The sequence below is a fragment of the Protobothrops mucrosquamatus genome, unplaced genomic scaffold (assembly GCF_001527695.2).
Source record: "Protobothrops mucrosquamatus isolate PMUCROS unplaced genomic scaffold, P.Mucros_1.0 scaffold_115, whole genome shotgun sequence".
NCBI classification, from domain to species: domain Eukaryota; kingdom Metazoa; phylum Chordata; class Lepidosauria; order Squamata; family Viperidae; genus Protobothrops; species Protobothrops mucrosquamatus.
In genome coordinates this window covers 123,437-148,505 of record NW_015386191.1, presented here as the reverse complement: position 1 = coordinate 148,505, position 25,069 = coordinate 123,437, and the positions used below count along the sequence as shown (strand labels likewise).

The 25,069-nt window shown below is 39.6% G+C and overlaps 1 protein-coding gene across 1 annotated transcript in view; it reads left to right on the top strand.

The window, feature by feature from the left end:
• Positions 1-25,069, top strand: part of SYT7 (synaptotagmin 7) — a 113,073-nt gene that overhangs the window by 47,226 nt on the left and 40,778 nt on the right. The window contains exons 4-7 of the mRNA XM_015816466.1: positions 933-1,064; positions 2,157-2,372; positions 10,544-10,912; positions 24,376-24,498. Coding sequence (XP_015671952.1) covers positions 933-1,064; positions 2,157-2,372; positions 10,544-10,912; positions 24,376-24,498 — 840 coding nt within the window. The remainder of the gene's footprint in view (positions 1-932; positions 1,065-2,156; positions 2,373-10,543; positions 10,913-24,375; positions 24,499-25,069) is intronic.

Below are 25,069 nucleotides of genomic sequence, written 5' to 3'. Positions count from 1 at the left end.
ATAAATATTGAACAAAAGGGGAGAGAGGACCGACCCCTGAGGGACCCCACAAGTTAGGGGTCTAGGAGTTGACCTCTGTCCCCCTGCCAATACAGACTGCGTACGGTCGGTGAGGAAGGAGGAGAACCACCGCATAACGGTGCCTCCGACTCCCAACTCACCGAGACGCCGCAGCATGATACCGTGGTCTACGGTATCAGAAGCTGTTTTCCCACCATCGCTTTATTATAATCTGATGAAAGAAATCTAAATAACTACCTTCAGATAATTTTCTTTTGGAAATTATCCCATGGGATTTGCCAATTAACTTATTCTCAAGGATCTTTTCTAATTGGGCAAAGAGGTGCTTTTCTCCAGTTTGATGCACAAACACTGCACAGGAAACCGGAGTAGATTCTTTCTCTGCACAACAGCAATAGATCTAGCTAATGTTCCCACCATTTTATAAAAAGTGTTGCTATTGTCCAAGATGCTGCTTTGTTTTCCACATTACCTAATTTGGATGCAAAAAATACAGAAAGGCAGAAATCCTGTCCCCCTGAAAGGAAGAATACAGGTAAGAGACAAGGTAGAGTCCCGAGGAAACAAATCTTAGAGTCATTTAACAGAGGTTTCTTTAACAGGCATTCCCTCTCTCTCTCTCTCTTTCTCTGTCTCATTCTCCCTTACCATCAGCTCTGGAGATGCCTGCTCCTATCTTTTTTCAGCTTTGCCTTACCTATATATCATCTGAGTGTGTATGTGTGTTTGTGTGGACACATGGGTATGAGGCACAAAGTTTTACCTTCCACAGGAGGAGAAGTCAACACTAACCTTGATGTCTCTCGTTTGGGTTATTTTTTTTTCCTCCTTCCTCCCCTTGCAGGAATTTAGATTCTCTCTCTTGTATTTCCCTTTGTTTTTTTTTTCTCCCCTCTCACCGGCTGATCTAGTGATCTAGACAGAGACTTTTGGAATAACAATGACAACACAGTGCAGCAGAAATGGAGTTCCTACCCTCCCAAGGAGTTTATACTAAACATATCACCTTACGCCCCATATGGTGATCCACGACTTTCCCTCAAGTGAGTCTCTCTTTAACTGATTTGATCATACATAGTGAGTATATGCACACCTCTTTCCCACCTACCCCTTCCTGCTTTCCTTTTCCCCCTCCTCTTCTTTTCCTCCCCTGCACTCTACTCCCTCCCCATGGACATATGGCCATGGAGACGAGCAACCCCTCCTCCCTTCTCCTTCTATCCTGCTCTTTCAGTGGTTCACAACTACTGGCTGGTACCTTTGGAATAGCAGACTTGTGTTTCCGTTATCCCAGGAACTGTATTACCTGGGGCTCAATTTTTGGTCCCAGTGAAATGAAAAATACTGTTCGTTGAAACCAGATTAAGTCATTGACTCATAAAAGTTTGAAGTAGTCAATCATACAGCCGATTTAAAAGGTGGGTTTGGACCTAATAAATCCATTATGGTTTCAGCCAACTGAAAGGGTTGGCACTGGGTAGCAACTTCACCCTTAAATCTGCATCAAAAGCCATTGCATTTCTTTTTACTTAAGTTCTTAGCCCAGGCTTTTTCCCTGCTAGGCTGATATGGTGCTTCCAGTGGTTTGAGAACCACTGCCTAGCAACTCACTGAGAAAGGCCAGCCCCTTCCCTCCCTGTCCCCTGGTTCCTTTGGCTCTCCTCTCCCTCACCCACCCACTCCTTTTCTGCAGCACAGGATGGGGTTGCCCGTTTTGGTCACCCTCTCAGCGTATTCTCTGCATCTGCACTGTGTGGTGGTGGTGATGGTAGTGGTAAGCTCTCTCACTAACATTGCTTTTTTCTCCCTTCGCCTGCACAGTGCCTCTCCTAACGGTCTTATCCATTGTTCAACCCTTCGTTGTCTATAGAATTAACTTTGGCTGCAATCATAACCTCACAAGCCAGGGCTGCCTGCTGCCTTTGATTGGGACAAAGGCTCTACTTGGCCCTTTCTTTTGCAGTGCTGATCTCTCTCTTTCTCTCTGTCTGTCTGTCTGTCTGTCTGTCTGTCCCTTGTCTGTCTCTCTCTTCTCGTTCTCTCTCTCTCTCTCTCTCTTTCTGTCTGTTCTCCTCTTCTTCATGTGACCTCCTTCTCATTGCCACCTGCCACCTTCCTTTCCTGACATACCATAGTGGCTCATTGCTGTCAGGTGCAAAGTTGGCTGCCTCAGCCACAGCTGGGTTGGCAGGAGAGCGAGAAGGATGCCATGGAGAGAGGCAGCAGCTCCGAGAGGACGGCATGAAGAGCAGCGTGTCTGCCCACAGCGAGCCCAGCATTGGGAAGGCGGGGAGAGGCCGATGGCAAATGGTGCAGAGCCACCTAGCAACAGGGAAGCTCAGCTTATCCAAGTGAGTGAGAGTGCATCCCAGGCCTGGCGTGACTTGGCCTGCGGGCCCCAAAGACATTGCAGCTAGGAGGATAAACATGTCCAAATCCCATAATGATCTTTCTGCTGAAGTCCAGACAAGCACATAAAAAATATAAGGGCTGTCATGATGACAATATAACAGAATAGTCATAGTGTGGTGGGGATAAATAAATCTTGAGGCAGACGGTTGTGTTCTTCACACACACACACACAAAGGATGGTTAAAGGCTTGAGAGAAGAGCATTTTGACTTTTTAATGCTTTGAGATAGATTGCACATAAGCATGTAAAAGCTGCTCTCCTGTTGGGTCAATCTAAAAATCTTTCAATTGACCACGGATTTTTCATCAATGGCTATATTGCTGGGTGCTTCAGAGTAAAATATACTGTGAGTCACAATATACTCTTTAGTCATGTGATTTATTGCCATCCTTCTGCAGTCACAAAAGCAAAAAAATATGTGTTCCTATAATCCATCAATTTCTAAGTCTAACTTAAATCCAGCTTTCGTTATTTATTCTTTTGCAAGAGAATCACATTGCAATATCTCAAAACTGGTGAACTGTTATACAAGGGAAGGAACAACCGACGAGTAAAGCACTTGTTGTATCAGATATTCCCTAAGTAGCTCCCTCTAAAGAATTTATCTGTGAAATCTATTACCGCATTATGTTCTTAGTCATAGGCTAAAGACTGATGACCTGGAACACGGGTTATATATTTGATGATAAATAAATTTCTTGTAACTAAACTGGAAAAAAATACCTCAGTTATCCATAATTTATCACATTTTGCTTGCTTAATTTCATCATTTTTTTTAAAAAAAGCATCTGCAAGAAAGAAACAATGGAAGATGAGTCTGGCTGAATACTAGTGCTAAATATAAACCTAAGCCCTAATGCGCAACCTTCTCTTAATAAGGATTCTTTTATGGAATTATTAAGATAATTTGTATTTACCAGAGACTTTTGGTGGTCAACATCTTACAAGCAATGTTGGTATTGCCAGACTCTACTCCTCCTCTTATTCCCTTTGCTTGTTCACGTGCTCTGATTAGGTAAACAGAGACAAAGGCAGTAGCCTCCACTTTCTCTATGTGTGACAATACGGACTGATTCCAAGAAGAGAGATCAAGCTAGTAGAAAGGAGAACAGGCAGTAATAAAGGTCTTGCTAGAGAGGGATAACCAGTCCAAAATCTTTTCCTGAGAACCCCATAAAACCTGAAGTGCAAATTTCTAATAGTTATACATGGAGAAAGCTGCACATGATGAAAGAGCTTTGGTAGATCTTGTGCTATGCGGTTCCCACCCCTGAGGCAAGGCAAAGGCAGTCTCCATATCAGCATGTGCTGCTTTGATGGAAACAGCATACAAATCTCAAGCTGTATGAAGTAATAGAATAATGATTTTATCATGGATAAAATGGTGTATCAGGCTGCCACTCATTATTTTCAAAATAATTATATTTCATTAGTCCACCGAGGATAAAATGTGCTTTGCTAAATCAGTATTAAAGGCTTGTAAGTTTGGAGACATCAGAGCTGACAAAGCTGCCATTGTCACCATAGCCAAGCTCACCTTGCTGCTCCTGTGATTTGTATGATTACATTATGGCTCTTCCCGTGACCCATGGAGCCCAACGTGTTTGTCAGTGACCCAGTAAATCTTGTCCTACTGCCTGTCCTCCCCACCAGACCAGTTGTCAGACTAGTAAGTTCCAGTGTCAGCGAAAAGTTCTTCAAGGTGGATCTTTTTCATTTCCAACAATTTGGAAACTTTCTTTTGGAGTTTTTAAGTATATTTGACAACTCTTTGATGGAATTCATGGAATTCAGTGTGGTCGATATAGTATAGGATCTCCCTGTGGTCTCCTCTCAAAGCAGTGATCTTCTTAACTTAAACAGTGTGTGCCCTAGAATTCTTTTGGAATTGTAAGGAATCAGCATCCCTTGGGCAGCTCTTCTGATCTCTAGCTCTTCAAGAGATGACTTTATATATGTTAATGAATATGGAAATGTGTGAGGGAAGTTGTTTCATAATGCTGTTTCCCACTATTTTTGACTGCAAGCTCACGGTATCTAAACAGAGTAATATCAGAAATACATGTCACTATCAGAAGTGGCAAGATTAAGTTGGAAGGTTTCTTACAGCAATTCCAATGATAGAATATTTTATCATCCCCATAACTGGAAGCAAAGATTTGTCCTAAGGTATATGTACCCACAGAATCATTTACTCTGAAGTCTACCATCCATTGCTGGTCTTATAGCTATCCAGAATGTACATGCAGCGCAGTTTACTTTCTTAGACTATATCTTAAAACCATTAGATTTGTGATACTTTCCAGGACTCTATTCTACCTATTTCAAAGCAAAAAATCAGGTTCCCTCTATTCTGTTACCATTTATTATTGTGCCAAAAATATAAATGAATATTTGGGGAAGAGAGTATTTATCCAGGGTGTAAATGAATACATAAGCAGTATATTAATATTTTCCAGACATTTAGTCCCAGACATAGAGGGTTTTTGATCATATAGCACTTTCTGTGGAGTAAACCAATCTGATATATATGTGGAGATATATATATATATATATATATATATATATCTCCCTCCTAATGAAGACTCTTGTCTCTGTATCTGGCATGTGCGTTTTTTGTGACTGAGTGCTACTGTGCTTTGTCTGTCTGTCTGAGATAGCCCTTCTGTCTGTCTGCTTGCACAGTGGCCTTGTGGCAGAAACTAGATGGGAACCATCAGAGATATCTATAGATATGTCAGAGAGCCAGGTATAGCAGGTACAGACCTTAAAGCACTGGGGCTACTTCCCACACATTTATTACCTTGATAGAAATGCATGTGTTCTACTTATTCCCAACCCAAAGGAGCCAATTTTAGTTTCCTTGAGTGAGAGGCTTAAAATTGAACTAATTTAGGATTTGATAAAAAAAAAAAACAACGAAATGAGGTCACTACCTGTGGGGCAAGCAGGGAGGAGAAAGGCCAATTTCTGCCTTTGTTAAGCAGGAAGGAGGTTAAGCTAGAGGTGGCCAGTACATAAGCAGAAGTACTTAAAACCTGTACTAAAGTAGGAAATGGGGAGAGACGTGAGTCATTTTTTACCCAGATTTTCACAGTTCTTCTTTATCTATCTATCTATCTATCTATCTATCTATCTATCTATCTATCTATCTATCTATCTATCTATCTATCTATCTATCTATCTATCTATCTATCTATCTATCTATCTATCTCCTGATTACTCTTCACCCTACAAAAACTCAACCATTATTTTGCTATGACTTCCCTAAGCAATTCTACTGATTTGAGTTAAGATGGTTTCAGGCCAGGGTCAGCAGCAGGCAAAATATGCTAGATTCCAACTGCTATGAGATCTTAAGTTTCTGAATATTCTTAGTTATACTTAGCTGGTTTGGCTTTACGTTTTACAAAGTGACAAATGACTATTTTATGACTACTGACTCCATCTGGCTGCTCTAGAAAAAATGTTAGGAGCAATAAGACTGGTGGGTGATCAGCTGACTGTGCTCCTCTCTGCTTTCACATGTTCATCTTCCTGTTTCAGTGAGTGGCTGCCTTTGTGAGATACTGAGACAAATGGATAGCCATGCCTTTCAGGGAATACTGTACCCAGAAGTATCCTTCCCAACTAGAATACTTTCACCAGTTTGCTTATTCAACCACTCCATCGTATTCTACTGCTTTACATTTGGTCATGCATTTTCCATACTTCTTTTTGGCCTGTTCAAAAGTCCAGTTTTCAGTTTAATTGCAAGCATGGTTGTTTATAAATGGAGTTCAAGTTTGTTTTTTTTTAAAAAAAGAAGCTAAATGGAAACATATTCTACCAAAACACATATTCTGTGCTTCAAATAAATTATGCAGATGCATGGTCCTTGCAATCTGCACTTGATCTCAATATTGGAGTTTGTGGGAAAAAATGTAGTATTTGAAGCAAGAATAGTGTCATGGTTCCGATAGATGAAACCAGTTAAAAGAACTTCAAGGCAAGATTTCTTCCTTAAAGAACGTTTTATTAGGAAACAAAGTATTGTCACTTACATAGCTGAACCCAAGAATGAGATTCCCTCCTCCCAGATATAAAGTAACAAATTGCAATTCCCACCCCGCAAGAGCTGTCATAAATCACATTCCCCAATTAGCACAAAACGTGGGCTTTTCTCTCCAGCCTCTCAGCCCACCAAAAGCTTATCAGAATACGACCTTGAGTTCCCACGCTTCTACATTGTTATGGCTAGCTAAACCTTCAGGCATTTACCCCATCCCTCCCATCTACATCTGAACTCTAAAATAATAGAAAGGCACATTAAAAGCAAGAGGAAAAAATGGCTGCTGGTTTTTCAGTTGTCAGAGCGACAACATCCATTGTCACAGCGTTGACAAATAGATGTATAAGATAGCTTCGAATATAGATGTTCTCATATTCAGTCCTGCATTTAGCGCTGGAGAAAGATGCCTGCCTGAGCCCCTGGCAAGTCAATGGAGTTGATGAAGTTATTTGATATGAGGTAACATCCTCCCCCTCCTCCCCCCCAGTTCTTCAGATATTTTCAGTAATTTAAAACTTGCACAGCATATTTGATTCCTAGCAAAATGTGCAAAGGCAGCCTCATAGAAAATGAACAGCCTTGATCATGAATTCCTTCTTATCCCTGCATGCTTCCTTCTGCGTTGTCTTATGTCATTATGATCAACCATGCCTGTTTTTCTCTTGTCTTTGGCAGTATGGGTAGCTATGTTGTGCATTGTGATACTCAATGGCTTGCCCTATGCGGTTAGTTGTGACAGCTTTCTGTACTTATTGTCCTGTCTTTCAAGCTATGTGTTCTGTCCTGTGCTTCACTGTCCACAGGCTACAGATCATACCTACACGGGTTCTCTCACATCTACAGGTGTGTGGCCATCTTATATTTTTCCTACTTATCCCTCCTGGGTTTTTTTCCAACTAGGCGACTAACTACACGTTATGTGCAGATGCATCTATTAAAGTCAATCAGTCAATCTTTTATTACAGTCACAGACCAGAATTAAAAACTAAAACATTAAAATAAATAGAACAAAGCAGAACAAAATAGACTACTATATTACAGTTAGTGCCGACATCATCAATGGGCAGCCAAAGTCTGCCCAATTTTCACAGATAATATAGTAGAATTTAAGCTACACTCAACAGAAGCTGTATCATACTGATCCAATAGTAATAAAAGAAATCAGAATTTCTCAGATATTTTACCAGGTAAGCAGTTATGATTCCATGAATCTTCATAGAGCAGTGGTGGCGGACCTATGGCACGCATGGCAGAGGCGGCACTCAAAGCCCTCTCTGTGGGCACGCGCACTGCCACTGCCAGCAGCTTGCGCAGGTCCATTAGGCCGCTGCCGTTGCCTGGAGCAGCAGCCCCACCCAGCACAAAGGAGGCGAAGTGGCCAACTAGCAAGCACGAGTAGAAGTGGTAGAGCACGCCCACACCCAGCAAGCCAAAGGCCAGCTCGAGCAGAGAAAGCTGGATCCCCATCAGTGCCATGGCCCCCCCAGTCCCAGCTAGGATTGCGTGCCTCCCTCCATCTATGCGGGGCCTCCTGCCTTCTTACATAGAGCAGACATCTATGAGAAGAGACTCAGTACCATTTTTGTTTTGTAACCTTAGAAAAGTCTCTTTCGAAAATACAGTTGACAGCACACACAGGGCATTTTAAGTATTTTAAGATGTGTGTGCCATTTCTTCATTACACTTGCCTCACCAAGAGGCTTATCCAGGTTCCTTGTGTTTTTAAAAGGCAGACCTTTTCCACTCCCCTGCTTTTGGACTCCCAGTTTCCTTTTCCAAAATGGTAATTCTTACTCAGACAAATACCCTGGACCTCTCTCACACTCTCTATAGCAGTGGTTCTCAACCTGTGGGTCGGGACCCCATTTGGGGTCGATTGACCATTTCACGGGGGTCGCCAAGCAAGGCTGTCCGCCATTTTTTTTGTCCGCCATTTTTTTCCCCTTTTCCAGCGGGTGCCTTACCTCCCTCGGGCTGAGCCAGCTGGTGGTCGGCCTGCTCGGTCTCTGCCGCTTGCCAGCTACGCCTCGGCCAGCGCAGGGGGCGGAACCACGCATGCGCGGCGCTCCTGGGCAGGGAAAGAGAAAACATGCCTGAAAGTCCTTTTAAGTGTTTCATTACTCAGACACATGACATTCGACTTACGACAGGTTGGGTAGTCCTCGACTTACGACCGGTTGGGGTCGCAGCATTAAAAAGGTTGAGAACCACTGCTCTATAGAGATATGTGTCTATATCACGTGTAGTTAGACTCCTAATGGCCACTTCAAGCATTACATTTTTTAAAAAAAAACACACACATTTGCTTACAGACATGTATAATCATGTAGATGCACTCATTCAGAAGCGGTTCTTGGCTGCAGACTGAGTATATGCTCAACATTGCACAGAAATGTATGACTTTGTGAGATGTGAAATGACCTCCAAATCCAATCCTCTAAGGCAGTGTTTCTCAACCTTGACAATTTTAAGGCATGTGGACTTCAACTCCCAGAATTCCACAGCCAGCATTGCTGGCTGTGGAATTCTGGGAGTTGAAATCCACATGCCTTAAAATTGTCAAGGTTGAGAAACACTGCTCTAAGGACCATGATGAAAAAAAGACTGCAATTTGTCTGAATCCATTGAGATAGCCCTATGATCAAAAACTCTGAATGTCATCCATTCAGGTATAGCCACACCAGAAAACAGAGCACTCCCTTCAGACAAGAGACAATGGGCTAGTTGTTCCCTTACTATCAAGAGTTTAGAGGAAAGCTTAAGCCCAGATCTTTTTCCTTATGATGTATTTCTGAGTTGCGTTTGGGGGATGAACAAGATGTGATGGCAAGAAACCTGTGGTGTTAAGTTCTGGTCCTTACCAAACAGTTGAGAAGTAAACAAAAGTCCATTTCAAAGAGAGCTAGGGCAAGATCAACTAGTTGAATCTCCTCTTCATTATCTCCTCTGCTAAAAAGAAACACCTACAGATACATACTCATAATTCTACAGAACCTTTTCCTCAGCTTCTTTTTCCCTAGCTGACCAAAATTAAGCTCAGATGGGAGCAGGAGAAAAGTAACCGTGGAAGAGTGCCAGTCATAAATGGGAAACAAATGGTTAAACTCCTGCTAACACATCTTGTCTCCCCTTAATTCTAGCAACTCTTTGACAATGACAGAAGCTTGAAGAAACAGACATGTGATAGCAGCAAAGCTAGTTCTTTCCTCAAGCAGTTCCCTCAGTTTCCTTGCTCAAAGAGGAGATAGGACAGTGTTCAGGAACAGAAAACATTAACCCCGACACTCCTGTAATAATCCGAAACACCCTTGCCTTAGTTGTAGGATTGTCACTGTCTATTGACAGGTTCCTGGAGCTTTCACTGCAACTTCAGCAGGCTATAGAATGTGTGTTTCTGGGTCTCAGGCAGTTCTCAAAAGCATATAAAGCTGACAGTAAAGAGGATAGACACCATTATTACATGTAGTTACCTAAGAACATTATGATGTGCTCTGGAGGACAGTGCTACACTTACTCAAGAGAGAGATGGGGCTGCAACTCCACTAGGGGAAAATAAAACAGAGCAGGATAGGTGACAGTGCTAAATATCGCCACCATTTCAAGAAATGGTGTGGCTTCAGAGAGAGCCAATAAGGAAAGCAGTTGTGGAATGTGTCACATGTCACAAGCAACCCAGCACAGGCAACAGGGAATTTGTCTTCAGAAAGCAGTCTAATTAGTTTTGAAATGAGGATTGGCATTTTGACTCTCCTTTCAAGCTTGGGAGAAGAAAAAGGAGAAGTGGCGTGTGAACATTCTCATGCTGAACCCCAAGATTGGAAAGGATCTTGTGATCAAGGAAGGGTACAAAATGGCCACAAGGCAGGGGACCTACGCTGCCAAAAATTCAGAGCTAGAGGCACAGCTCCCAAGGACAGTGTGTTGCTTCCAACCATGCCTGGCTGAGAGAATGCTGTGCTGGGGCATCTTCTCTTTAACACTCTGCTTTTCCTTCCTCCAATTTTGCCCTTTTACCTTCTTCTCCTTTTTCTCCTTTTCCTTGCCCTCCACCTCCGTAAGTTTTGAGGATTCCACCATGTCCACAGCCACTACCCTTGAGTATATCCCCACCTCAGCAGGAGACCCGAAATGCCAGCGCCCGCGCACCCTCTTGCGCCAGCAAAGCCTCCAACAGCCACTCAGCCAGCATCAGAACCCCGGCCACAGCCAGCCCACCACCAGCCAGAGCCTGGGTCACCTGCAGTCCCACACCAGCTCCTCCTCAGCCACTGGCAACCCTCGGGGCTGTCGGAGTGGGCAGTCACGGCAAGGGACCTCCGCTGGCTCCAAGCAGAGGACAGCTGGTGGCCGTAGCCGCTCCAACCCTGGGAGCTGGGATCATATGGTGGGGCAGATTCGGAACCGAGGCTTGGATATGAAATCTTTCCTGTAAGTTTCTTTGCTCTTTTCGCTTTCTCTCTGTGTGACTTGCAGTTCTTTATTGTTCTGTTTGCTGAATGTCCACTTGATGAGGCTCTTGATGTGGTGCAGTTAGCTTCAAGCTGATTGCAGACAAGTCAGTAATTTGCCTGCCTTATTAGTTGCCTGCCTTTGTTGGGAAGTAACTTCTTCCTTTAAACTCCTCAGAACGTGTAACATGATGTGGAAGAGTCAGTTCTCTCAATACAGAAAAGACGCTTCCTAATTCCAGATGAGGAGATTTTTCTTGCTCTTACCTATGGCAACAATTCTAGCCCTTACACAGTTTCATTTCTTAACCTTTCTAAAATGCTCAGTGAAAATCTTCAAAGGTTTTTCATTTAACAGCCACAAATATAGACTTGCTGTCCTCTCAGAAAACAAGTACAGCGTAAAGTGTTTAGAATATGGAGAACAAGGCCTCAGAATAAGGGTCAAATTAGACAATCTTCTAATTTATTCTCCGGGTAATGTAATTTTCTGCATCATTTGAGCAACACGGGGGTGTATAGCAGAATTGTATAATTGTATCACATCCTCAAGTTTTCAGAAGTTAATTGGGGGCTTCAGGGGCTAGAAGAAAGAAGAAGCCACGGCCGACAAGTCTTCCAGTAGCCTGTGGAGTGCCGTTTGCTCACCTTCGCTGATAAAGGACAGACCCATGTCACGGACTCTTGAGGGATTTGAACTGCTTCTTCTCCCTAGAATAATTTTGTCTTGAGTGGGAGGGAGAAGAAAACTAAATGCTAAAGGAAAAATCTTTTTTGTGCACTGACCTTACAGGAGAGCTGGCAAATGTCTCTGAAAGGGATGCTTCGCTCCCTCCTTCTCCTTCACAGCCACAGCCTTGGTTTTCTTGTTCATGACATCCTGCCTATCCTTGCTGTGAGCTGTAAAAGAAGATTTGTCAGAGCAGTTTGAAGTTGTGTGTTATTTTTAATCTGTTTTCAATACTTTCCCTGTTGATGACAGTTTCTAAATTCCAAGCCCAGAGAAATAATCTGAAGCTTTGCTCTTCCCTTATCTAGAGGTGTGACAAAATCCATTATTTTCTTTGGAATGGGGTACCATCATCTATCCTTTACGTTTGGTTTGCCGGTACAATATTTTTTCTATTATCTGTTGATCTAAATGGGACATAGCAAAGCGAGGTTGTGGAGTATGTAAAGACCACAAAGTACATAGACTTGTGTGTACTTGTCTTGTGTGTTTCCATACCTGGAAAATCTGTAAGTTGCATTTTATATTTCTGTAGCTGAACATTACATTCATAATTATATACAGCTGTACATCACTGACAGTACAAACACAAACACATCTGTATAATACTAGCACTAATAGATTCTGCTTTCTTTCACTGGTGGTCAGGAATAGTTGAGATCAAAGATTCACATACACATAGAGATAATTGGTTTAGTCAACAATACATTGTTTAGTGTACCTTACCTCATAATTATGTTTCATAGTGCATAAAATTAAAACAGCATAACAGCTCCAAGCTGATTAAAAATCTTTTGTTAATCAGCTTTGTAAACACTGTTGCAAGAAATGATGTAAAATTGTGTCTATAGTGGTAGGAGAACAGAACCATCATAGAACCATCTTGTAAATGTATAGGAATAGTGTTAATTACTAATAATTGCTGTTGTCTTTAGTTTTGCATATATTCCCAAATTGAGCTAAAAGACAGTGATGAGGTACCCTTGATAATACAATGTCTATCAAACTTTGTTGCAAATAAGCACAATGATTATGAGAATGGTAGCAGGATTAAAGGTAAATTACATTATGAAAAATGGGGGGCATTGAATGTATTTAGTGAGAAGATTAAGAAAAAGGAAAAAAAGTATTTAGAAGAAAAAAAAGAATAGAGAATTACTCACAGGAATCAAAGTTATGTGCAAAGGCTTTTCATTTTAGAAAATATTTTGCTAAAATATTGGTGGAATATTTTAATATTTTAACTTTTAACATCAGCATTAGAGCAATGTGACATTGGTAGTAATATCTGATGTTCTGAAGTTTTCAGAGAACAGCTTGACAAATATTTTTCAGGGCAGGATTTTATCCAAGATGATGTTTAATGATATTCCTTCAAGCTCTTTTTTAATTAATTATTGTATTTAAAATATTTCTTAAATGCTTTATTAATGCAACAGAGAAAGCAGCTATTCTTTATAGATGCTTTCTGTAAAAGATATATTTTTGTTGGAACAGGAGACAACAATCTCTTGCTTTTCCCCCAGGCTAGATTTTTCCATTTGTTTACAAAAGAAAAAAGCTGGATGGATTGATCGGTCCAGCTTGAATTAGGAATAGACATTTTGGAGAGAGATTGAACTCAGTTGTGCATAAATGAGGCTGCACTGAAATACTTGGGTCAAAGATTTTCAATAATGGGGTCCAATATTTAATTGATTTATATAACAGTGTTTCCAGTCTTCAGCTGAAACATGCACATTATGATGATTTATCAATACAACAATGGCATGATGCCCATGTATATAACATAAACAATCTTAGGCAGGCCACTCAATATGTTTTTTTTGGGCTGGTTTTTATCGATGCCAACCTTAAACAGTTTTCCATCATTGGAGTTGGGGAGAATTTTTTTTCTGTCCAGGCTAATTAAACTGTAGGCAGTGATTTTTATTTATTTATCAATCACATTTGGAACCTCCTAGCTCCCTCACAGAAGGACTCCAATAGTGATAATGAGAGTGGTGGTGCTTTCAAAATTATATATTTATCAAAAAAAGAAAACTCAGAGTGGTTTGCAAAAAAATAAATCTAAAAATAAAGATACAGTAAAAATAGAATATCATAAAATGCAGCATTAAAATAATAAGATTATGATTAAATCCAGAAGAGTGAAAGAAAACAAAAGACAAAGAAGTAGTGTCCAAAAATGACTTTAAAGAGGACAAGGAAAGTAAAATGTGTTTGTCTGCTATTGAAAGAACATTATAGACAGTGCTAGACAGGGCCTTTAATAACTGTGGAGGAAATTCATTTATTCATTTTTGTTTCTCTTGTCTTACAGTTAGAGAAAGAGATAGAGATATAGAGAGAGAGGCATAGAGATATAATTTTACAGAGCCAGTGTTTTTTACTTGCTAACCAATCAGCTCAACATCTAGAAACAATAGGAGAAAAGCCTACAATCATTTAGGGCAGCAATTTTGAGAATTCCAGCTGAACAGCCTGAGCAATTCTTCCCCTCCAATTAATGAGGAAGTGCCAAAAAAAAAAAAAAAAGGAAGCATGGTTTCCCTCCTCATTTTTGCTTCCTTCCATGGTTGTCTTTGGGGGCTTTATTTAAAAGGCTCAATTACAGAACATAAATTAATGGCAGAATGGCCCTCTGTTCTATTTTGAGACCCCAGAGAAATGGTGGTGTGGCCCTACAAAGGCTATGCTGCTTTGAGAGAGGTAAAGCCTGAGAGATGGACATTATGAATCTGCCTATCTTGCCCAAGCATCTCAAATTGCAAAACAGAAGTGATGAGGCCAAAGCCCTGTGTATAAAGTGCCTCTAGCTTTCTCTTCATTCACATGGTTCCTGGCTTATAGATGAATTTCATTTGAGCTCTGGGGGATTGTGGTTCTCTCTGCACAACATCATTTGCTTATTGATTGGGAAAAAGCTTCCACTAAATAAGAACAAGCTGCTTAGTCCAATTGATGTTCCTTTTCAAGAAGCTACAGCTTTTTAATACTCTCACTCTCCTAGCCCAAACACTAGAAAAGCCAATACCTTTAGGTTTATATTTAAAAAGAAATCTGGGTTTCCTTGTATCCAATGCTGATGCATTTATTAACCATCACCATTTCCAGGCCTGAAGGAGGCTGCAATAATAAGGCCTTGCTGTCTGAAGTCAGCAGGCAAAATATTCATTGTGACAGAGATCACAGCTGCACCTTTTAAAAAGAATTCTATATGTTATAAATTTAGAATGAAGATAAAAGCTCATTTTTGAGTCAACACACTCGGGAAGGGTTTTTTTGGGGTTGTTTTTTTTTACAACAATAAGAAAGTTCTTTGCCACTGTTACTGTCAGGGATGTTTTTCAGCCATCCAATCTAGCCAACGACTCTGGGATTCCCTAAAAATCTTCTGACCAAGAACTAACCAGACCCAGGTGCTGCTCTCTGGTGAACCCTGTACAGAATAGACCAACAATCAAAGTTTTAAATCCAAAGTGCCCCTGCATCCAACCCTAAAAATAGTACACCAGTTACAAAATCTGTGGTATAAACAACAAACAACTTTTCAGTATAAATGGACAAAAGAAAAGCTAATTAATCCATTATTTCACAAAGATCCCACAAATGTCACAAATGGATCTCAAGCAGTACCATAGACACACCCACTCTGCTTCAGGTGGGTTTTTTTCCTCTTTAAAAAATGGTCTTAAACTTTAGCCAATGTTTCATTTTTCTCTTTATAAAGCTGATTAGTTATAATAACAACTGCTTTCGCCAAATTTAGCAAGGAAATTGCAAGTTCCCAGGAACAGAATAATCTTTATAATAATTTAATGGAAGTTATCTGGAAAACTGATACTTAAGCACCGGTAAAAGAATGGATCTCAGCTAACACTAATGACAAACACTTAATCTTGTTATCAGATATAGAAGCAGACAGATACAGTCATAATCTCCTTTTGTTCAGTACCTATCAAACATAATGAAGCCTAGGAGGGCATTAGGGCCATTTAGCTATTGGCTAGTCTTGACCTGAATGTACATATTGTACATTGTAATATATGGTGGTCTTAATAAATAGTTTCAGCTAGATGAGCAAATTGAATCTCTTTGGAGATTCTCCTTCCTTGCCATTGTAAATCTCTGGGCTATTTTTTTTATGCAGATGCAGGACATCTGGGGAAAGATTAGTAAGAGTCATAAAAATGTCAGAATAGTCTTCCCTCTTCCTTGTTACTTGTTTTCCCCTAGGTTCAGTGAGGTTCATTTTCTAAATTCTGCATTTTACAATAAATCTTGCCAAACAGCTTACTTTGAATTGGAAAAGATGATGTACTAATAGAATGAGATCAGCAAAAGAACTGCTATTCTGAATGTGCCACACCTCACCTGAAAGACGTGGAACTGAAGAACGACATTGTCATATGAATGTGGTTGTCACCTGGTAGGTGGAAATCACTGCATGGTGGCTGGCAAAGAACAGGGTTTAAGTTATTGATAGCAGATATTTCCTTGCTCTTCACAGCTCTTGTCAGTGAATACTAGGCAGGCTTTATTCTAAAGCCCAGAAATATGGACATAGTGAACAGTTTGCTGAAGCAATGTTTCTTTAGTGGAATACAGATCCTGGTGCGATTTGCCTTTGTATTTCCATTTGCATTCTTTCCCTTCTGTATTTACAAGATATGTCCATACCTCAGATGTTGTTATCTCCAAGACCCATCTTTACTAATCAACCCAACCAAATATGAGAAGATAAGTGGACACTAACGGCCTTTGGGAAGCCACATATAGCCTATTCCAGGGTTCTTCAAACTTGGCCCTTTTATGACTTGTGGACTTCAACTCCCAGAATTCCTCAGTCAGCGTGCCTGGCTGAGGAATTCTGGGAGTTGAAGTCCACAAGTCATAAAAGGGCCAAGTTTGAAGACCCCTGGCCTATTCCAACTGAGATCACATATTTGAAAGTCCCATATGGTAGTAAATGTAGTAATTAGCAACTGAGAAAACCAGGCACTGAGAACTAAATGTGAACTTCACATGATATGGTTTATATTTATATACAATGAATAGTGAACTTGCTATCTCTCTGCTGCAAACATTTTCAGCTTTCGCAAGTGGATGCAGGATCAAGCAGTAAATGCTTAAAAATCAGTTTTCCTTTAATTTCGATAGCCTGTTATGCAGCTAACAATAGTTAGCAGCTAACATCTTTAGAATAGAATAGAACTAGAGGGGACCTTGGAGGTCTTCTAGTCCAGCCCCCTGCTCAAGCAGGAGGACCTATACCATCTCAGACAAGTGACTGTCTAGCCTCGCCTTAAAAATCTCCAGTGATGGAGCGCCCACGATTCCTAAAGGCAAGCTGTTCCACTGGTTAATTGTCCTCACTGTCAGGAAGTTTCTCCTTAATTCCAGGTTGCTTCTCTCTTTGATCAGTTTTTAGAGATCCTGGCCAGCTTATAACATTAAAAATCTACAACATAAAAACCCATAAAACCCACCTCTGTGTATACTAATGCCCCACCCCAAATCTATATGCTACAGCAACATTTTTAAAATTTAAAAAATTTAAATTTTAAACTGATCAGTTTCTAATCATTGTTTCTTGTCCTGCCCTTTGGTGCTTAGGTGAATAATGTGACCCCCTCTTCTTGGTGGCAGCCCCTCAAATACTGGAATACTGCTATCATGTCTTCCTATTTTCTCCTTTGCTTTAGACTAGCCAAACCCAAATCCTGCAGCCGTTCTTCATATGTTTTAGTCTCCAGGCCTTTAATCATCTCTCTGAATTTTTTCCAAACTCTCAACATCTTTTTTGTGATATGGTGACCAAAATTGGCTGCAGTATTCCAGGTGTGGTTTTACTAGGGTTTTATAAAGCAGTACTAATAGTTTGTATGATCTTGATTTTATGCTTCTGTTTATACAACCAAGGATTGTATTAGCTTTTTTGGCTGTTGCTGCACACTGCTGGCTCATAGTCAAGTGATCGTCCACTAGGACTCCAAGGTCCCTCTCACAGTTACTGTTTTTAAGCCAGGTCTCACTCAATCTGTACTTGTACCTTTGATTTTTCCTGCCTAAATTAAAACTTTGCTTTTCTCCACATTGAAACTCATTTTGTTGGATAGGGCCCATTGTTCAAGTTTGTCAAGATCTTTTTGGATCCTGAGTTTGTCTTCTGGGGTGTTGGCTACTCCTGCCAGTTTAGTGTCATCTGCAAATTTGATGAGTTCCCCTTCAGTTCCCTCACCTAAGTCATTTATGAAGATATTGAAGTGTACTGGGCTTAAGATGGAACCTTGTGATACTCTGCTGCTTATTCTCTCCATGTGGATGTAGTGCCATTGAAGACTATTCGTTGAGTACTAAGATTCTTAAAATAATAAAAAAACAGCAGTTAAGACAGCTTACAGATTTAAAACACAAGGCAGGATAAACAAAAACAAATCCATGGAATAAAGCCTTTCAGTAGAAAAGCCTTAATCAACAATCAGTAAATGCTGACTCAATATCCAGTGTATTTTTAAAAAAATAACATATAATCTAAAGCTTACTATGAAAGTTTATTAAGGATTGCATCACATAATAAGGTTCCACCCAAAAAAATATCAATTTTTCCAATTACTGCACCGTTCAATGATGAAAACTGAACATACCTAGAAGATCCACCATTGCGCATCTTAAAGATGGTCTAGATTTCTAGTCATTTTGCTTGTGGCTATATATAACAATCATAACCATGATGGTTAACTCTGCATTACTATCCATAATATCTGTATATAATTAGTTCAAATCAGTCATAGTATTAGAAGTATATAATGAGGCATTTTCAAACATTAACAATACTATTTCCATCTGGAACAGAAACACCTTCTGGCTTTTGAGTTAGTAGTAACAGGAGAATAAACCTTGCCAAGGGAATTAAGATTTGTTCCAGGTGTTAGCAGATGCAAGATAAAATGATTTCCTGCCTGACTGGTAAGTTGTAAGTAGCAAACCCTTAATTTTAGTGATTGCAGAATGAGATTACTTCATAGAACGAATAACTCAAACCTAACATTATTATTATAGAGATCTATAAAAGCAGAATCATAGTTTATACATTGTATATAGCAGATGTCATTTGAAAATTTGAGATGTGCTAAATGTGATTAATCCCTACACGCTCTCCACCTGTTGCTCAACCAATGCAGAAATTTAGATGCCCTTGGTCATGAATCCATCAGACACAATTAAAAGTTAATTCATGAATGCAAAAGAAACCTCTATTCTGACAGATCTTGGGTAAAAAACTGGTATCTTTTCCATTCCCTTGCTGAAGTGTATAAACAGAAAGCTAAGAATAGATCAGAGCATGTCATGCCAGTAGTGTTTGTACAATAAAACAACAATTCATAAAACTATTGTTTTCAGAGAGGATTATCTTTGAGGCAATGTCTGCATAACTAAACTTCCCCTTTCTCCCAATTTTCCAACCCATCAATTCTACAGAGCAAATTTTGTGGTTGTGAAAGAGTGTGTTTCTATATGTCTCAATTTCTGTCCCATTAATCTAATGCCTTCGCAGTGTGATGGATCCTAATTACGGTAACATCGTTGCTGAAAATTATGAACATTGAGGTCTAAGATATCTAAGAAGGTCTGCTTAGGAAACGCTGGTCTATTCTCTATAAATATTTTTGTATCATTATTATGAAAATGGCTGCAATTGGAATAAATGAAATGAAGCTAAAGGTTAGATCATAACTGTAAGGAAGAGATATGTTTAGGCCAAGTTAGTCCCTGGGTTCCTAAGAGAAGTTGATGTTAGGAATGAAATAAATCAAGACATAACTAAGATCCAGAGTACACATTATGGTCAGTTCATGCTGCCAAAACTGTTTCCATGTGATAGCTACCATCTGTGTGCAATTTTGTTCTTTGTTTTTTTTTGGCCAATATGGGAACAGAATGCTGGATTGGGTAGGTTTTGGTCCAACCCAATCCAACCGTCCTCTAAAATTTATTCAGAGTGATAAAAACCAAACTGATTGCAAAGAGCTTCAGAAGGTTCTCTGACAACTAGGTGTGTGGTTAGCCAAATGGCAAATGCAATTCAGTTTAACTACATTGAGGCATAGATTCACCTATATACTGACAGAGTGAGTAGTTTGTCATCAAGAAAAAGAAATTGGGGACATTAATAGTGGAACGTCCAATGAAAGTGCAGAGTGTCTGTGAAAAATATAAATTCCATGTTAGAAATCATTAGGGAAGGGCTTGAAAATAAAAGTGCCAATATTGCAATCCTTTTTTACAACTCTTATTGTATGCCCACATTTGGAATACTGTATACATTTCTGATTACCCCGTCTGTTAAAAGACATAATAAAGCAGAGACTTAATGCTCCTTTTTGAGCCCTCACAAACATTTTCAGACAATCATAAATACTTCCCATTTTGAGGGATTCAGGAGCTAAAATGGCTAAACCGATGGCACTCATCTTCTTTAAAATCATCAAGCTTTTCTATAACTTTTTACTTCAAAGAGCATTCCTATCATTATTTGTTACAGTACCTTCTGTTAACCTAACAGTTCTGTTTGGAAACAAGACAAGCTCCCCAAATTAAGGTCCTGGCTTCTGCAAACTCAGGGGATGCAGAAGATATGCAGAGCCATATACATTTGTGAATTAAAATAATTGTTAATTAAAACAATGTGACTGGACTTGTGAGATGACATATTTTTAACTGCAGTTGTGGAACAGTGAGGCACAGAGAAACGAAGAGTCTGGGAGTCAGTGATTGTCTTTGGCTGATTTTAAAAGTGAGAACAAGCACTTTAGCCTTTGTATCACTTTGGATTCTAAAGTACATAGAAGATAGAGCAAGCTGTCCATTACATTTTTATGTGTGGATAGCTCATTATAATTACTCTGAAGGGCAAGTGTAGAGTTATCTTCCTATCTTCTGAACTACACTCTCCTTGCTTCCTTCTATGCGAATGTAAGATACAGAAGCATTTTATAGAACAGCCTGGGAAAGTCTGAAAAAGTGGGGAAGGTTGAGAGAGGACAGCATAAAATACATATAGAATTTTTTTCTTTTCTGATAGACAACTAACATTGGCAGAGATGTTCTCCTAGATATTATGAACTATCTCAGTCATCCAGCTGCAGACTCTTCTTCTTATTTCATTAATTTTTAAAATGGCTGCCGGGCTGAATTCTCCTGAATTTATATCTCATCAAACATATGGTAAATCAGTCTAAGAATCAAAAAAAAAAAATGTGCCCCCAATCTTGCTTTAGCATTTCAGAAAATGGGTTGCTTTACCTCTAGCTATTTTGGGAATTGCCTGTTTCATCTCTGATCCAAACAAAGCTCCTTTCAGAATTTCTAGGCTTCGCATGTCTTCCTACCAAACGACAGAAGAGAAATAAACCACTTTTTAAAGTTTTTACTAAAATTTTAAATAGATTGGTACTATTTGAAGAGTTTTCTCTCCCCCCCCCAAAACATGAGTTACACAATCATTTCTGGGAAATGTACAGTGACATTAGCAAAAGTGGTTTCACGTTCTGAGGAGATGATGCTTGCCAAATTTGGGAAAGTAAAAATTACACTCCCTAGCCTACCTGGAATGAGGATTCAAGCTTTATGATGGCAATGTTCAGTGTTACTACATATTAGAAAGTTATTCTTGGATCAAACCCACAAAAACATTTTTCCTACTACAGCAAGCTCAGGGTTTGGGACACATCCAAAACATGGACCTAAACCCCAATTTTCCCCCCTTCTTGAGGTAGGCTGGAGTCATAAGCAGTAGCACTCTTCTTATGACATGGAGAGTCATTTGTGGCTAATTTTGGCAGCATTTTCCTGATGATGTTGTGGTCTGGTTCATACAGTAAGCCTGTGCAAAATATTATTGATGTTAAAAAATATTGGTTCACTCTTACTGTGCTCATTGTCCATGAAACTTTCTATTAAATAAAACACATAACAGGAGCCTTATTAATCAAAACTAAATTTCCCAGATAGGCCTGTGTGCTGATCCAGAATTAGGAGAAAATGTAAAAGAAATGATAAATAAAATATAAAAAAATAGCCAAGTAGAATAGAATAGAGCTAGAAGGGACCTTGGAGGTCTTCTAGTCCAGCCCCTTGCTCAAGCAGGAGAACCTATACCATTTCAGACAAGTGACTGTCTAGTCTGTTCTTAAAAATCTCCAGTGATGGAGCACCCACGATTTCTGAAGGCAAGCTGTTCCACTGGTTAATTGTCTTCACTGTTAGGAAGTTTCTCCTTAATTCCAGGTTGCTTCTTTTTTTGGTCACTTTCTAACCATTGTTTCTTGTCCTGCCTTCTGGTGCTTTGGAGAATAATTTGACCCCCTTTTCTTTGTGACAGCCCCTCAAATACTAGAATACTGCTATCATGTCTCCCCTATTTCTTCTTTTCTTTAGACTAGCCAAACTAGCAGCCGTTCTTCATATGTTTTAGTCTCCAGGCCTTTGATCATCTTAGTTGCTGTGCTTTAGCATTACTTCTAATTTTATTGCCATAGATTACTTCTCTCAATATTGAAGTTTCTATGGAAGTCCTTTATTATTTACAGAACAAACAGACCAATATGACACTCATGGGCTTAGACTTTGCTCGGGGTTTTATTTTAAGCTGGCCCACATTTGAGACAAAACAGAACAAGATCCTGCTGATTACAAATCCCTGCTTCTTTGTTGATTGATATCCAAAACCATATCATTATCTGTTTATTAAACATCTTTGAAACTCAGATAAAGAGGAAAGAACAGAGGACGATGGCCAGTTGTGATGTATTTGAATACCCCATGACATTTAGCCTGTCATAATTGCTCCCTTTTCTAGTTCCATGTCCTTTCACAAATGACAAGCGTGGCCTCTGGTACATTGCAGCTCAGACAGCTTCAGATTTTATCACAGAATTCCTATTCAGAGCCCCTTTTAGTTACCGGAATGGTCTGACCCATTCTGAATTCAGCTATGTGGAAGGTCTCACAAGGAGTGACAAACAGGGTAGCCTGGATGACAGTGTGCAGACACCTCATACTTCAGTGACATATGAACAACACTGGAACTGCAGTCACAGCACTGTTTTTTGATGCATCACTGTCTTTTGCACCCTGGGGTAATAATAGCTGCTGGCCAACAAAGGCCAAAACATTCTTGTTCAGAGCAAAAATGCCTGGAATTCTCTAAAACTTAGAAATCAGCTTTAAAATCACATTGGGCACAAATTTATAAGGCCTATATATCAAAGTGGAATACCTGTGTTCTCCGGTTGGAATTTCAGATGGCCATAACATCCTTTGCTGTGATTTTAGATTTGACCATGATAAGATTAAATATATGCAAGAATCTGAGTAGTATTCTCTACTACAAAAGATGGGAAAATATAAAATTCTAGCCCCGGACAATAAACAGGTTTAACTGCAGCAGTATTTGCCAATGGACTGGACAAATTCCCACCAAGGCATCTCTTCTTCAGTGCCAATCCACTTTATTATTTAATTAATTAATTAATTAATTTTTTAATTCCACCCATCTCCCCTATAAAGTGACTGTGGGTGAATTACAAATTATAAAACAAGTAAAAAAAAGTAATTAAAATGTTAAAACATTAAAACTATGCAGATTATGATTTTAAAACTATACTGAAACCACTTTTAGATTGGGATTAAATAAATGTCCTGGTTGAGAGTCCTTGCTGTTTACAATACAGAACTGAACATCATTCGATAGCAATCTGAAAGAAGCACACACCCAATATGAATGCCTGAATGACTAAATAAATCGGTAATAGTTTCCATTGTTTTGCATTACTGTCTATAGCTATTCTTGGACTATATCGGTCACTTGCAGGATCCATCATTGCTATTGACCCCAGAGTAGTTCCAATAACTACGTTCCAATGACAATAATCTCCAGTTATTATTTATTTACTTGTCAAATTTTTATAGCTGCCCATCTCACGAGAAGTGACTCTGGGTAGCGTACAATAATCATTGTGGATAATGCTAAAATATCTAGTGGTTCTTAATAACTGTGTAGTAGCAAGCTACAATTTTGTAAAATATACTGCAGCAGGTGGAGTTATTTGTGCAACACAATTGTTTCAAACTGCCATCAGCAATCAGCGCTATCCAAATCCATTTTCATCTGTGGTATCTCACTGGATGGCTTGGACTAGCTATTCTCTCAGTCCAAATTATTTCACCAGATTATTGGGGAGAGAAAAAAACATGGAGAAGAGAATACCATAAATATCGCTTGAGCTCAGAATATAAATCTATTAAGTAAAAATAATAAATGAATCAATGATTCTAGAAATAGATCAAGTTTCCTATCTGTGCCAAAGAATGGCCAATGTAGCAAGATGCTTTTCTCTTGAAAATTTGCTTTCTGTGGCTCTGTCTTATGTAACTCCCTTTTAATAAATTCTTTTGTTTCTTCTAACCTCTGTTAATTCTTGCTCTGAATCTTGTCAAAGAAGATTGAGAATTTAATGTGTATTGTGGGAACAGTAGTTACATATTATTCTCTCCGGTTCATTGTAGTTTTACAGTATTTGTGTTCTTTCTAGTTTCTTGTCTTACGCTTTGTTCTTTTTTCTCTTTCCTGTCTGCCTCTTTTACCTGCATCCTGCTCACTGAATCTGGGGCCTCTTCACTCCCCTGGATGGATCACCTCTGGACAGGGAAGGCCGTATGGTGGTGCTATCACTTGTTTTGGGGCTCTCAGAACAGGACGACTTTGCCAATATACCTGATCTACAAACCACTGGGAACCAGCAGAACCAGAATTCTCAGGGGGACAAGAGGTATGAGTAGGAGACAGAGGCTTTCAGCCGCAAGAACCAGCAAGAGGAAAGAAAGCCTTCCATCCTAGCCCAACGAAAAAAATGGAAAGCTGGTTCTGGAAATGGAAATGAATATCTAAGCCACTCTAAGACCATCCTGCTGGCATTCTTGTTCCCCTGCTGGTTGCTGAGTTTCTCTAGGAAAGTCACTGGAATCTCATGGCTAATATTTTCCAAAATGTATACTATGTACTTAACTCATATCAATCGTAGTACATTTCTCCAATTTCATATAGTCCTTTTACTTGTATCCCTGAAAATATATGAACACGGAGTATATGTCCCACTACCAGCATTTGTCTCTCTATCTCTCACTAGCGTGTGCGCACGCGCATAGACACACACACACAAACTGAAGAAGAAAAGAAAATATCATTTCCCAGGTTTAAGACCAGGCTTGAGACAAATCCGTTTCATATGATGATTAAATGTAAATTCAGAAGTAAAGTGGAATTCTGTGTATCCTTGTCTGAGGACTAAATTTCTACTGAATGCTCTGGGAATTGCGTCCAGATATATTTATAAGAATAAC